This window comes from Gymnogyps californianus, chromosome Z (genome assembly GCF_018139145.2).
Source record: "Gymnogyps californianus isolate 813 chromosome Z, ASM1813914v2, whole genome shotgun sequence".
In the NCBI taxonomy this organism is placed as follows: Eukaryota; Metazoa; Chordata; class Aves; order Accipitriformes; family Cathartidae; genus Gymnogyps; species Gymnogyps californianus.
Window position 1 is genome coordinate 1,315,812 of NC_059500.1, and position 15,134 is coordinate 1,330,945.

Consider the following 15,134-nt stretch of genomic DNA (forward strand, 5'->3'; position numbering starts at 1 on the left):
AAAGAAACGGAGTAGCAGATAATGTGTTTTAGACTCAGATCTTTCAGACTGCACTTTCTCCTGGCACTCAGGTAATTGGAACTGAAATTGCAAGACTGCTGAAAAAAACTGTTGGAGGATGCTTTAGAATATGTTCAAAAGGCACGTTTCTTCCAGACTCACCTGAATGAGGGCACCGCGTTTGAAATGGATTCCCATAAGTGTTTACATTAATGCTAGTGTGTTTGAGATCTGATACAGCTAAAAGAAATACTTCCTTTTTAATTTTTTTAATAGAAGTGTCATACAAGATGAGAGGAGACGTGATCACCAGAGGTAACTGACTAATTTTGTAATGGAAGAAGCTACTGACTCTCCAAGGTACAATGAAAAGTATTTTCCAGTGTTTCGGAGTACAAACACCATGCAGGATTTTACTGGAGCCTTAAAACCTGCAGGACTTAGTAGACTCTACCGTGCAGATGTGTGGGTTATCTGTCATTCTTTCTAGTCTTCTGAGAATACATCCAAGGGACAAAGCCTCAGGAAATACAATTGTTCTTTTAAGCTGAAAGGGTAAATGGATGATCTTGTGATTAGAGCACAGTGTTTGGAGCTGCAGACATCGGCTCTGTTTGTGATTGTGCCAAAAGGCTGTGCAGCCAGCTTTTGCATTTCCAGGGTGATCAGGAGTTGGGTAATGCATATAATGCAAGGATATAGGTAATATGCAAATGAGACTGTAAGGATGTTCTTTGAAAACGATCAGAGAAAGCCACAACTTGAAGAGGAGGCTGCAGTGTGAGTGGCATGCCCCGTGTGACACGACGGCGGCGGGCATGGCCGTATCTCACCGTACTGCCCGACACGTTACAGCTCATGGCTCTGGGTGCTGCCAGTGCAGATCTCAAAGGCTCTCGTGTTGGCCTGGGTCTGGCTGGGTAGCTCGCTCACGCAGGCTTCCCCTTCCCCGTCACCACCGGGAGAAGCCCGGGGAAGCTGAAAGGCTGGCATGCTATCAAGCCCCCGTTTCGTTTTTGCCTTGAAGTATTCCACATATCGAGGTTGCTGCGAGGCTGCAGATTCTGGAAGGCTCCCTACGTGTCAGCTGGGAGCATCTCACACTCGGTCCTGCGGCTTTCTCTGAACCCAGGCATTTCCGTGGAGTGAGCAGTTTCTAATTTTTGTCAGAACGTTCTCAAACAGCGGTACACACGCAGCCCTCCCTCCTCGTGTGCTCGGCTCCCTCCTGCACCTGAGGGTGCGGGTCAGTGTCTCCTGCGTCGGGTGCTCCTGTTTTTTACGTGCTCTTCTCTGCTGGCAGTCAAAACAGAAGCAAAAGGAAAAATAGAAAGAGCTGGGAAGCACAGGGGTTAATGCTGTGAAGTCTGTGGGTGCAAACAGGGTTCTGTTAAAAATGAAATGAAATTGGGTGGAGGTAGATAAAAAGAAATCTGAAATAATTGTTCTGTAGAATATGGCCTTTCCGCATAGGCAGAAATCTTTCTCTTCACTTCTGTCTGAAGAGAGAGTCAAATAGAGAATCTCATCTCTTAATTAGAAAGAAAAATACTCATCAAACACATCTCAGCACTGGAAAGCTAATGATCCACAGCTGCTAGTCTGAAAGGGCAGGCTTTCTTTCTGAACAGTAGGAAGTGTTAATCATTTTGGATGAGATTTCTTTTTAAAATATACTGTAGTTTGCAAAAGAATAGGATATTCAATATTCTAACTTAAATTATTTTTTGAAGTGTTGTACACCAGGGATAGTGTCATCTGTCTCCCTGAATGATCATTTAATGCATGTGTCTCTCACTAAGAGTGTCAACTGATGTCATGTTGTAAATGGCCAGTTCATGCCTGTGACTCTGAAAATCTTGATCTCATGGGGGAGAAGAAGAAAAGTCCCCCCCTTATATTCTTCTGTGTAGGAAATGGCAGCTATATTAAACTGTAACCTTTGAGACTCCCACTCCTCCCTTAAAATAGTTGGCTTGTTTCAGTAGTGATGAGGATCCTTTTTTTAGACAGAGTTAGAGCCATTATTTCCTTCGAAGAGATCATACCAGATACAGTCCATGTTCCACTTTAGCACCATGTTTGGATGCTTCACAGGCATGGGCAAGTCCCAGAACTGCCCTTTTACACTTGTTCCTTAGCTTTTCTAGATTCCCCCCCCCCCCCGCCCATACTTGTTTAATGGATGGATACGTAGGTTTTCTTCCCCTTCATGCGTGAAGTGAAGGTTTCTACATGCCACTTCCCTTCTTCCCTCTCCCCCCAGCTAGCAGGCCCTTTATGTCGAAGAACTGAACCCTGGATTTTCTTGCTGTTCTGCACCAGATTTTGGGTTTGCTCATGTTTACTTAGAAGTTTTGTCTAATACTGGGAGTCTGCTTGTTTCCTCCCATGTGCGTTTCATGAGTGCATTTCTCTTCTGGGGAAGATAGTGAGGCCATTTCACTTGCAGTGCCAGCACTGTGCTGGTCTCGCACAGCACACATCTGATTTGTGTTGCAAATATAGAGTCCCTGTTTTCCTAGTGCCTGGCTGAGACAGGTGCCTGAAAGGAGGAACTGGTTAAAATTCAGCCAGACTAGATGGAAATTAAGGTGGCAGGTCAGCGAAATCATCTACAGGAGATGGCGGGTGTAATAGCCACGTTTTTGAGAGGTATGTCCATACAAGTCGTAAAGAGGTAATATCTTAATATAATATTTTAGTGGCCTACAGAGTACAGTACTGTAAGGAATTAATACTCTTAAGGATCATTTGGCACTTAGAAACTTCAAATGAGGAGTGTTTGGATGAGAATTCATTGATGTTCTGGAGTAGAGGGTACATGATGACCGTGTTCCTCAGTCTCTGGTCAGGTCCATATCTCCTGAGATTGTCTAGGTTGCTGGCTTCTTTTCTCTGGAGCCAGGGATTGTTTGGATATTATGTCATTTTCTTTCTGTCTTTCTAACCAAAGTTCAGATGGGACCATAAGAAGGACTGTATGCATTGCCATTTCTCAACAGGTAATCTCTAGTATTTGCTTTTCTCATACTTGGGTGCTGTTTGCCGACTTCCAGAGCTCCCTTCAGCATGTATCCATTGACTCAGGGCATTTCTGGGGTTAAAAGGCACAGGGATTTTTTGCTTTTCTTTTCAGATGCGAATTCTGTCGTAAGTTGGCTATATCAAATTTACCACATCAAATGCCCGTAGATCTTGCTCTCAGAAGTGTAGTTAGCAAGCTCATAGAAGAACTCTCAAATTCCATAAGCTGTTGTTTGCTTCTTATTCATTACCATTTCTAACAGATTTCCTTTTAAACTAAACAACCTAAAAAAGGCAGTTTTCTTTCAAATGAAATATTAACTGTTAGAAGTGCCAGTATCCTCTTATATACGTCACAGACACTGCTTTTTCAGTTCTTTCAGTATTTATCATGTTTGTCTTGCAGTCTCACAGGACTTACATATACATAGCATTCAGTGATAGAAAGTAGGAGGGTGAGGTAAGTTAGCTGATCTTGAGACCGCACATTACTTAAAATACAGATTTTTTTTTTATGTGGGAGCTTGTATTTGGTAAGAGCATTTTGTTTTAACTCTAAACAAAAATGCAGCAGAAGACTATTAAATTCCCCATTTTCTTCTTACTCAGCTTTATATACATCTTGGTGACTGATCTGGGAAAGTGAGCCTCTTTTTAGTTTGCCTAGGTATTGGCATTGCTTTAGATTTGCTAGTTCTGTGGCACAACACCTTCATTCATTTTAGCAGGTAGTAAAACCACAAATATTCAAAAGCTTAACTATTGGGATGAAAAAGGCTTAGCAAGATTTCTGGGTCTATATCCAGCTGTGGTTTGTGTGATTTGCTATAATACTTTAATTTTTGGTTTTTGTCATATTAGAAGAAAACAAACCCAAGTTACAGCTGGAGCTGGCTAAAATAAAGGGGGATTTGTCCATAGAGAAAACTGGATGTAAAAATGGTTTTAGTTTGACCCCATCTAAGTCCAGATATTTTTAGTTCTTTCCTGCAAACCAGTAGTTTTGTACCAGCACCAGTAGGGAACAGCACCTAGCTGGACGTGCCTCTGCCAGACAGCTACAGGCTCCGACAAATGCTTAGGACTTCCAGGCTTCAAAAAAGTCAGCTCTGTACCGCTCGATGGGTCTGACAGAGCTGAGGCTAAAGTCCAGCGTGTGAAGCTCGTCAGAGCTCCGCGGCAGAGAGCTGTGGTGTACAGAGCTGGCAGTGGGGATGGGTTTCTCCTGGGGTTTGATTCCCGTGTGGCCCCAGTGCTGGAGAGCAGCCCCAGTTATCGAGGCGCACATCTCTGGGAGACGTAACCTGGCCACGCTTCTGCCGGCCTCCAGCCGTGGAGCGCTCGAGGTGTTTTGAGGAAACGCTTCAACAGATCAAGGTTTTCGAAGGGGTGGACTTAGGTGGCTTCTCAGCATTCCTTTTAATCCCATTTTCTGTGATTCCGTGGTCAGTACTGTTTTACCATGCGTTCGCTGAAATAGGTGTACATTTTTGCCTTTTAGTATGATTTTTTGCTAGTTTTCTGTGCAAAAGATTTTTTCAGATTTAGTTGTGGTGTTTACTTCTTCTGCTTGTTTGTGTGACATTATTGACCAAGTTCTGTCTTCTAAACAGCAAGTTAATTTCTACCCATGGAAATAACTAACCTTTTCTTTCTTACGTTGTGGTCTTAATTTTATGCCATTTTGCATTATTTTGTCCACATAAGCATTATTTTACAAGAGAACAATTAATATTCCTCTTGGACTACACTGTTTTCCTCTTGCAAGAATTAAGGTGTGAAGGAATGAAAAGTGTAGCAGTTGTTTCGTGCAGGTAAGTGGCCAGTCAGAGAAGTGGTTAAACAACTTTCCTGCCTAAGGAGAGGTGGCTTTCTTTAGAATTGTTTTAATTTGTTGGTCTTAAATGTGCACAAGAGTTTAATGTAATGCCCATTTGAATCGCTCTTTTTCCTGCTCTTGTCTTCTAGATTTTTCTTTTTGTGGTCTGGAACTTTGAGCTCTACATGATACCACTGGCTTTGTTGTTGCTGCTGGCATGGAACTACTTCTTGATCGTATCAGGGAAAGATAACAGGCAACATGATACGGTAAGTCTTCTCTACTTCAAGCGCATACATGTCCTTTTCTTTTTTTAACTAGATAAAATTTTGTAACTGAGTTTAAATATGACATCTTTTTGAAAATGTCTGGGTTCACAATGCTCGATGGACAGTTTTCCCATCTGCAATTTAATTTTTCTCCAGGTGTCCAATAAATGTGCCTGTTTTTGTTGAAAATGTCATGTAAAAATACAGTAGAACATGTACTATCCTCAGAATCTGGTTTGTGTGGGAGCAGAGGTGAGAGGCTTATTGGTCAGGAGAAGGCAAATTCTTTGAAAATGGTTTTGTGTGCCTAAGTCCTTATGTTGCATTTTTTATTTCACATATTGAAGTTAAAGGTTAAAACTATTCCAGTTTGTTAACAGTTTCAGAATGTATCACACTTCACTGGATTTCACAGTTTATGATTGGTATGTTACCATTCATTGAGCTTAATATAAGCCTTTTCTTACTTTCTTCTCATCTAATGCCATCATTCAATTAAATGCGTGTAGTTGGGATATATAGTAGCAAACATTTACTAATAACTGACATTTCTTAAAAATAAAAGCATGGTTCAGATTTTCAGAAGTGCATACCAAAAGTTGAAGTTGTATTCTATGCTGTGCAAATTTACTAGTATCCAGGCAGCTTAAGGATTTTACATGTATTTTATTGCTGAGCCTTGTGAATTTGATATTTGTATCAGTATTCGTATCCCAAAAGCAGCATGCTCTCTAGGACATTAAGATCTGAATGGATAACTGGATGGGTGGAAAAAAAACCAAAATGGGTTACATAATTGGTCTCAGAGGATAGTGGTTAATGGAGGTTGGTAAGAAGTGGAGTACCACAGTGCACAAGGAGCTGTCCTGCTTAACATCTCTTATCAATGACATGTAGGAGGTTACAGAGTGCACTCCCATCAAGTTTTTGGGTGACACCAGGCATGTGGGACCAGTTGATACCCTGGATCGGCCAGTCAGAGAGACCTAGGTAGGCTGGAGAAACGAGCCAATAGGAACCTCATTAAATTCAAGAAGGAAGAATGTGAAGTCTTGCTCTTGGGGAGGAATAACCCCTTGCAGTGATACAGACTGGGGACTGATTGTCTGGGAAGCAGCTGTCTGAACTGGGCCTGGGTGTCTTGGAAGACAGCAAGGTAAACATGAGCCAGCAGCGTGCCCCAGTAGGAAAGATGGCCTCCAGCACCCTGGGCTGCATCAACAGGAGCACAGCCAGTGGATCGAGGGAAGCGATTATCCCCTCTGCCCAGCGCTTGTTAGACTACGTTGAGAATAGTGTCCAGTTTTGGGCACCCCAGTTCAAGAAAGACTTTGATTAAGTTGAGCGAGTTCAGTGGAGGGCTACCAAGGTGGTGAGGGGGCTTGAGCACTTGCCCTGTAAGGAGAAGCTGAGGGAAGTGGGCTTGAAAGAGCCTGGAGAAGAGAAGGCTTTGGGTGCCCTGAACAGCAGCCCTCCACTACCTATAAGGAGGTTATCAAGAAAGTGGAGCTAGACTCTTCACAGTGATGTGTGGTGGAAGAGACAACAGGCATAATTTGTAACAAAAGAGGTTCAGCCTGGAGAACCTTTTTGCCATGAGAATTGTTAAACACTGGAAGAGGTTGCGCAAGAGAGTTGTGCAGTTGCTGTTGGAAGTTTTCAGGACCCGACTGGACGAAGCCCTGAGCAACCTGATCTGACTTCATGGCTGACCCTGCTTTGGGCAGGAGGTTGGAGGTCCCTTCCAGCCTGAATGATCCCATGACCCTAATGTCTAGCAACTGCAGTTATTAGTGACCAGAGGAACTGATAGAGCCCTGATCCTGGCACTGGTATTGCCTGTCTGTCTACACCACTGAGACTGTTACGCTTCCAAGGGTCATCTGAAATTAAGGGTGGGGATGATAGAGGTACTCGCTAATCCCAAAGGTTGTTACATTTATGGAAAAAGCCTAAGATCAAGATTTAAAAGATGCATTACTTAAATCACAGCCCTTAGTCTCCTGCTGCCTGAAATGCTTAAAGCTTCTCAACCTGAAGATTTTATGAGTAACTGAAATCCCTTGTGAAAGGAGAGATTTCACTTGTGAGCTGCAATACACTTCATTTCTCTCTGAAATACCACCTGCCTGTGAAGATTAATTGGGTCATGTAACTTTTCTAACAAAATAATGAAGCTATTGATGGGCTCTCTGTTGAGGACACCAAATGCTGTTCTAAAAATGTTCCTCTTGCTGAGATTGCTTCAGAGCAAGCTATACAGCTTATATCAACCAGTCGTGTTCATCCCAAATATTTGATATCTGTGCCGTTAATTACTATTTTTTTGTTTAGGTTTATCACAAGTAAGTCGGGAGCTCATTTTTAATGATTTGAGCTTGGTTATCATCATGGTGAGCATCTGTCTTCTATGAAGTGATCTGCAGACTTATTGGATGCCTTTCTAATTAACTCACAAATCTTCAGTAATATCACAAGTCCTTAGCTCAGGTCATTAGCACAGTATCATTAGATTAGGAGTCATTTAAATATTTCTGTTTTCCTATGCAGAGTGTAAATATTAACTAAATTAATTAGGCAGTGTTTCCTAGTGGCTAGAGAATGCTTCAAGATTCATATGATCTGGCTTCTGTTCCCAGGTCTCCAGAGATTTCTTGTGTGCCTCAGTGAAATCACTGACTACTGATCTTAGGAATATCATCTGTCTTTAGAAGTTACTTTGAAATCCTCAAGCTAATGATAAGACAAAAAGATAAATACATTTGTTAACTTTTCTTACTCAATTAACACTAGACAAGCATAGTTAAAAATTGTATGCACTTTGTATTTGTTTCATGTCTATGGAAAATACTTAAATCTGGGACCTTCAAAAGTAGCTCAGAAGAGTTAGTTTCCATTGTAATATCCCTACAAGAAAACAATTATCAATTGCCTCATCAATTCGGGCGTTAGGGACTGCACTCTTCTGCAGGTCAATGAAATAGTGATCACTGACTTCCTGTCCAGATATGGCAGATGGACCAGCCTTAACTCATCCTTGTTTGGCTGTCTCTATAGACAAGGTATCATTTGCTGTGTCCTCTTGGGCATCAGTTTCTTTGAAGTAGTTTGGAACTTACTTACTTTCTTGTGGAATCATTCACCTGCCAAATGGTCTGGGTTACTCTGTCATAACATGAGCCTGCGCTGCTCGTTTGAGTGTGCATGTGGTTATTTTGCCATTTACTCTGACTCCTAATAAGTTGTATGTGCAAGTCCTTTCTTGAATTAAAAGCGTGATGAAGTTGGAGCAAGGGGGAGACCCGAGTGTATTTACTAATAGGACATAAGTCTATTGGAAAGTCCAACAAAGAGGTGAAGCAGCGTATTAGGCATTATTGCTTTCGTGAATTCAGCTGGACTCTCTTTGTAGGATTGATCATCATTGTGGTTTTAGTCAAACACTGGCACAAACTTCAAAGAGAAGCATAGGATTCCCTATCTTTTATACATTTAGATCAAGATTAGTTGTGTTTCTGAAAGATATGCTTTCATCAAATACGAACTCCTGCATTAAATGTTGGTGTAAGCAGATGTAGATAGATGTAGATTTAGTGGATGGTTCTTTAAATGAATCTGTGAGAACTCAGAACTGATCTAAAATGAATGAACTTCTGGCATTGAGTCACGTGGCAGGTATAAGAAAATCACAGAATAAATACTTCCAGTTTTAAGCAAGGAAAAAAAATCACTAAAATGGTATTCTTAATGCCTTCCTCTGAATTTTGCAGTAACTTTTTGCCTGAAGCTTACCTAGCTGCTTTCTCCAAGGATCCTTACACTTCCTTATAATCGTACTCCTAAATATCTGACCTCACGAAATAATTTATTTTTAGCACAACTGCCGTTCTCATCTTAAACCATCACCACCTAAACACACAAGACTAGAACTGAGTGGATCTTACTGCTTTTATTTCTTTCCCCTGCCTTTTTTGCGGCATCTTTTTCACATCCTCTGAGGAAGAGGAGAGGTATCAACTGCCGCCGCTTTTCTGTCCCCGCTGCCCACTGCTCCTTGTCACCTGCGCTGGGTCTGTGTGGTGGGGAGCAGCATGGACGTGCTGCCCCTGCACATTCCCAGCCCTGTGCCTGCGGCAGGTACAGGGTGGCAGAGCGTGGCATGGTGACAGACCGCTCGGGATACTCGGGGAGAACAAGGATAGAGGGAGAGCAAAGGACTGGCTTATTTCATAGCGGCCTTGATGCTCTGGGAACCCCAAACCACGTCTGACAATAGATGGACGAACAGAAAAGTTCATCCGACACAGCTGTAATTGAAAGACTTCTAGATATAACCAAACTAACAGAAAGTATAAGCTGGAGTTTAAAGCTTCTTTTCAGTCTTTTTGAGAAACTACTTAATATTTTGATGTTTCCAAATGTGTTGTACAAAAACCCCCTCACTTTTATAGCTTGGAGAAAACAGCTGCACTGCTGTCTGGGGTCTTCTTTTCACTTCTAAGAAAAAGTCACAGTTATTAGAACTGCATGAAGTTAGTGGTAAAAAAAATCTCTTTTTTATTTTTTCCCGCTTTTCTATTTCAGGCTGTGTTCTGAATGCCTGCTGGAGCTGCCTAACTTAAGGAATGGTCAGATAATCCCTCAAAGTGATTAAACGTGTTCCCACTTTCCAGCTGCTCTTGTCCCCTTCCCTGAGATGAAACAGTTGATTGTGTGGTTGGAGTGCGTCGTATTGCAAATGAAACCTGGTTTGCATAGTTATCAATTTATTTTTTTTTCCCCTGTATATGTAAGCATGACTACCACAATTAGGACAAACTGTGACAGTCTCTCAGCTGTTGGGCCATAACGCTTAACTGCCGTAACAGGCACATTGGATCTCCTCTGGTGACACTGCAAGTTCTTGTTCTTCCTTGACTAAATAGGTAGCAGACGGGGAGCCCAGGTCATCTCCTCAATCCTGCCATTGAAGAGGAAGGGCTGGAAGAGGAGTGGACAGATCTAGCAGGTCAACAACCAGTTGCACAGTTGCTATTGACAACAGGGACTTAGTTTTTACAACTATGGGATCCTCCTTGAGGATTGAGGACTCCTAGGAAGAGACAAGATCCACCTCACCCAGTAGGGCAAAATCTTCTTTCCCAGAAGGCTGGCCAACCTCATGAGGAGAGCATTAAACTGGAAGTGATGGGGGAGGGAGATGATGATGACCCACAATCAAGTGAGGAGGTGGTGGTCTGAGTTGGCAAACAAAGGGTGCAGGGTGAAGTGGACAGGAGAGACCTCAAAACCGACCAAACAGGGCAGGGGGGGCCCACCCCAGGTGTAAGCACACAAACAGGGAAATGCCGCTCTGGAAGAGGCTCCCACACCCTTTCTGAGAACCCAGCACGCCAAGGGGTCACTCCCTGAAGTGCCTGTACATTAGTGAGCACAGCACAGGAACCAGTAGGAGTTAAGAGGTCCACATGCAGCTACATGCATGCATGATCACAGACGTGGTGGGATTGCTGTCATGACTATCATGCAATGGATGTATACTGGCTCTTTAGTCAGGACAGGCCGGGAGGGTGAGGAGGAGGAGTTGCACTTCAGCCCAGCGAAGGGAAGATGACGAAGGGATCAGAGCATCTGGCATACAAGGAGAGGCTGAGCAAGGTGGGACTGCTCTGTGTGGAGATGATGAGACTCAGGGGAGATCTTGATGATGTGAGAAGAGAGAGACAGGCACTTCTCAGTGGTGCTCAGTGACAGGATAGTATCAATGGGCACAAACCAAAACACGCAAAATTTCATCTGAACACAAGAAAGCACTTTTACGGTGAGTGTGGTCACACCCAGGACCAGGTTGCCCAGAGAGGTTGTGGAGTCTCCATCCATGGAGATACTCAAGACCTTACTGGACACGGTCCTGGGTGACCTGCTCAGAGGTGACCTTGCTTGAGTAGAGGGGGTTGATCTCAAGATTTCCTTGCCAACCTCTGCCACTCTGTGATTCTCTGTCTGAAGATACTAATCTTTCTCTCCTTTTGGTCTATTATTTGTTAGGGTTTTTTTCCAAGCAATTTAAAATTTAATAGAAGAACAATGCACATGCCTGGAGTTACCTATGAATGTTCTTCTGCCATATATACCCCTATGGAGAAGAGGTTTAATCACTTCAGTTCACATCCTGCATTTATAGTTAATACTTAGAGCCTTTAAGGAAATATTAAATAGCTAATTTCCTCTTGAAGTTTCAAGTTGCACATGTCATTGCATAGAAAATGATGGTGAGCAGCTGGGAGTTAATGTGCCATACACAAATTCTTATGAATCTGTAGAATAGAGTATATACACATATTATTAATCTTGTAAGAGTGATATAAAATGGCACAATACATCTTTTAATTTCACTGGAGATTTTTTGCGAAATAGGCTTTGATGACTCACGTTTCTAGAGTATATGTTTCTATTAAAAGTTAGAGTTGCACACGTTTAGGATGAAATTTTGAGAATAGAAGAATAACTTTTGTTAAAGACAACCTTTCATTTTGAGATTTTAACCAGTTTCTGTGGGAACTTTTTATATGGTCCTCCAATATGGTATGTATACTCAGATTTTTTATTTATCTTTATATGTCTCCTGGAAATTGCCACATGAAGAAAAACAAAAGGGGGAATGGGAAGAAAGATGCTTACAAATATATCCATCTCATGGGATTCTTTCTTTCCTCAAGAAAGGGTGGTAAGCATGGTGACCTTGAGTTGGTTGTGCAACCCCAGCTCGGTTGCAGCCAGAAGAGCTTTTCTGATTAGAGTCCGATCCCTTTCTTCTGGGGGCAAAGCAACAGCATCTGTTAGAGCTTTTTGTGAATTTGCTGCTGCTCCTGTTTGGGGCAGAGAGTGCCACTTTGCTGTACATTCAGTACAGAAACCAACCCCACCAGGAAAGTGCCTGACTTTAACCACCTGTTTTCCTGCAAATTGAAAACTGAGTTACCATGCAAATAAACAAGGTAGTAACTTGATTTTTCTGTGTTTCTTCACGTTATGGTCTTAAAGCATGGAAGCATGAGTCCATAAAGTTCTTAGTTTGAAAGGGTTTCAAAGGGTTTCATCTGCAGATGAATACAGGTCAAACACCAAGTGTTTCAGGTCCATTGCCTGTGCAGTACTGAGGGGTTTTGTGCTTGAAGTCCAAAAGTCCTCTTCTGCCAGGGAGTCAGCAGTGATTTCTAGCTGAGGACTAAATTCTCGCTATGAATTTATGGCAAAAATAAGTATCATTGTCCCTGTATTCTAGCTAGACAGTGTCTGGAATATGCCATTTGCACAAGATGATACAAAAGGGCGTTGTCAGGTTGGCAGTTACACCTTGACTTTGTTTTGACTGTACTTTCCTGAGAAGTTTTGCCTCCGGTATGATAGCAACAGCAGCAGGCACAAAATCCCCAAAGCGTGAGGGCTGGTGGGAGAATACAGAGTTAGGCGTAGAACAATATGTGTGTAAAACTAGTCTGATTTATGACACCTCTAAAAGTAAGGAAGATACGGTTGTTTTTATAGAATGATTTTCAACGTTACGCGGGAAGGATTTTACCTTACATTTGCTAACCACTCACTGGACTTACGTTCTCCTCTGCACCTCAAAATAGAAAGCGACTCTCACTCTGTTTCTGCCTCAGCCAGATGGCGGTCAGCACATCGCTCCGAACGGTGCCGCCAAGTCCGTGAGCTTTTCTTAAAACCTGCAGCCTGCCTCACTTTCGCCAAATTAATCAGCATCGCAAACTTGCTCTCCATTTGTTATCATCCGTGAAATAAGTTAGAAGGGCTTTTGCAGACAGGTCATCATCTGTCTGTGCGTTCAGTGTGGGTGCTGTTGGAGCACAAAGACCACTGGCAACACGTGCCTGAATATTAAGTAGTCTGCTGAGAACCATTGCTGTCCTCTTGCAGCTGTTTGTTCTTTCTATATGATCCATATAGTCAGGGAGGAAAAATACACTGTAGTGCCCTAGTATGGGACAGGGTTTTTTTTTAATAAATCAGAAAAGAAACATGAAAATGTCAGCTTAATCAAGCATTTAAATTTTATTAATCAAGTCTAATTTTTATGAGTGCAAATAATCGCTGAAGCTGGACAAATTTGCTCTAGATTGCATCAGAAACATAATTTTAATATTTAATGGCCTGCTGAATTTAAATGGAGAATTATCTTTATGAAACATGCTCTTCATAATTTGCCATTAAATGAGAAATGAACAAATCAACATAAATCTTACATAAAGGTTATTTAACTAAATGTTGGTACTATAAATATTTTAAATGCATTATGCACTAATTTAACAGTCACACAGTACACTATATAAAGATATAAGTTGGGCAGAAAGCGTTTCTCTCCTGCAGCATAATAGAATGTAATACTGCGACTACCTGGGCTACAGTTAAAAGAGACTGTCTGCGCTGCAATTATGATCCGTGTGTCGGAGGTTCACATACAGTATCAGAGTATGTAGTAACCCCTTGCTGAACTTTACGTGCCTGCTCTATCCCAGTAGCAGTTACAAAAACCAAATGCACTACAGAATTGGAATATTTTGGCTGGTTTTGGTCACCTGAAGAAAAAACACCAAACCCAAAACCCCACCCTAGATATCTCCGGCATTTTAAAAAATTGGATTTTTTTCTATCATAAACCAATTGATTTTTTAATTTAAATTTTGCCACATTCTTTCAAATATAGTCTTCCAATATTGTGGGTGTCTAAAATAAAATTGAAGTTCACTGCACATAGAGGCATTTTTCTATGAGACTGTTTTAATGATTTTTTTTTTGCATTTGCATCAAGATTTACATGGCAACAAGATTCACTTGACAGGTTGTAGTGGCTATTATAAATAATCAATATTATATATCCTAACATCAGTTTAGTTTCTAGTAAAAATTCCCATAGTCATGTGAGATTTTTATTCATTTTTGGTTTTGTGTTCTTTTACTGTAGCACATTTTAATTCAGCCTAGACTTAAAGAACTTCGGGATTGTACTGCAGTTTTAATGTATTTACCAAAATATATCAATACCTGGGGGGGGGGGAAAAAATAACTGAAATTACAATAATATGTGTATTACATACATTGTCACCTAAAATACATAACACAGCTTTTTTCTACCAAGAAGTCTGTCAGCTCCAAATTTGAATGTAAGAGACTATGTCACACCCACAAGCTTAGAATTATTTGGATAAATGCTGTTTTACAAGAGAAGTGCATCCGGTCCTACTAGAATATGAAAACTATTTGAAGAGAAGTAATAATAACAGTGAAAACCAATATTTAGCCATTGTGTTGTTAATAAGATAGTTTATCATGAGGTTTTGCCCTAGAATTCTAGCTCACAAAATTTTGTTGTGTTATTTTTAATAGTCCTGCACAGTAAACTTGCCATTGATATTTAGCCAAGCAAAGAATGGGTTTTTTTCTTCTGCTAAACTAAAAATGAAGCCTTCTAAGAGAGATCTGACATTTCAAGTGTACAGTACATGTTGAAGCCTTTAGATGGAGACATACTTCAAATAAACACCTAATATTCAGTTCACAGTGCATTGTGTAAATACAAGAAAGAGCTAAAATAAATGAGAACCAAATATTGAAAGAAATATAGAGGAAAAGGCCTACCACTTGTGCCATTTTTATGTTAAAAATGACTTAGTCTTAACTACATTGGCAACTGAATATTGAAGGCATATAAAGCTGACAACAGGAAAAAGGTTACATGTTCTTGTATAATAAACTGTATTTACTGCCCATGCATGTTGCCAAGAAATTTATTATACTGTAAATAAAAATTCTGTTGTTGACATTACAGAACTACATGTAATCAGTAGCATGCATCAAAAGGCATCTGATAGCCATATTAAATTCTCATTTCCTATTAAGAATCAGACTAAATTACAACATGAGCACTTCCCAGAATAAGCTAACAAAATGCATTCTGTAAGAAGAAATAATTGTATTTGAGTGTCTCTGTAAAAATC

At 41.1% G+C, this 15,134-nt stretch overlaps 1 protein-coding gene across 2 annotated transcripts in view; it reads left to right on the forward strand.

Annotated features, from left to right (window-relative positions):
- Window positions 1-15,134, forward strand: part of MCTP1 (multiple C2 and transmembrane domain containing 1) — a 285,660-nt gene that overhangs the window by 225,975 nt on the left and 44,551 nt on the right. For both annotated transcript variants that reach the window (XM_050912970.1, XM_050912971.1), the window contains one exon: window positions 4,996-5,115. In XM_050912970.1, coding sequence (XP_050768927.1) covers window positions 4,996-5,115 — 120 coding nt within the window. The remainder of the gene's footprint in view (window positions 1-4,995; window positions 5,116-15,134) is intronic.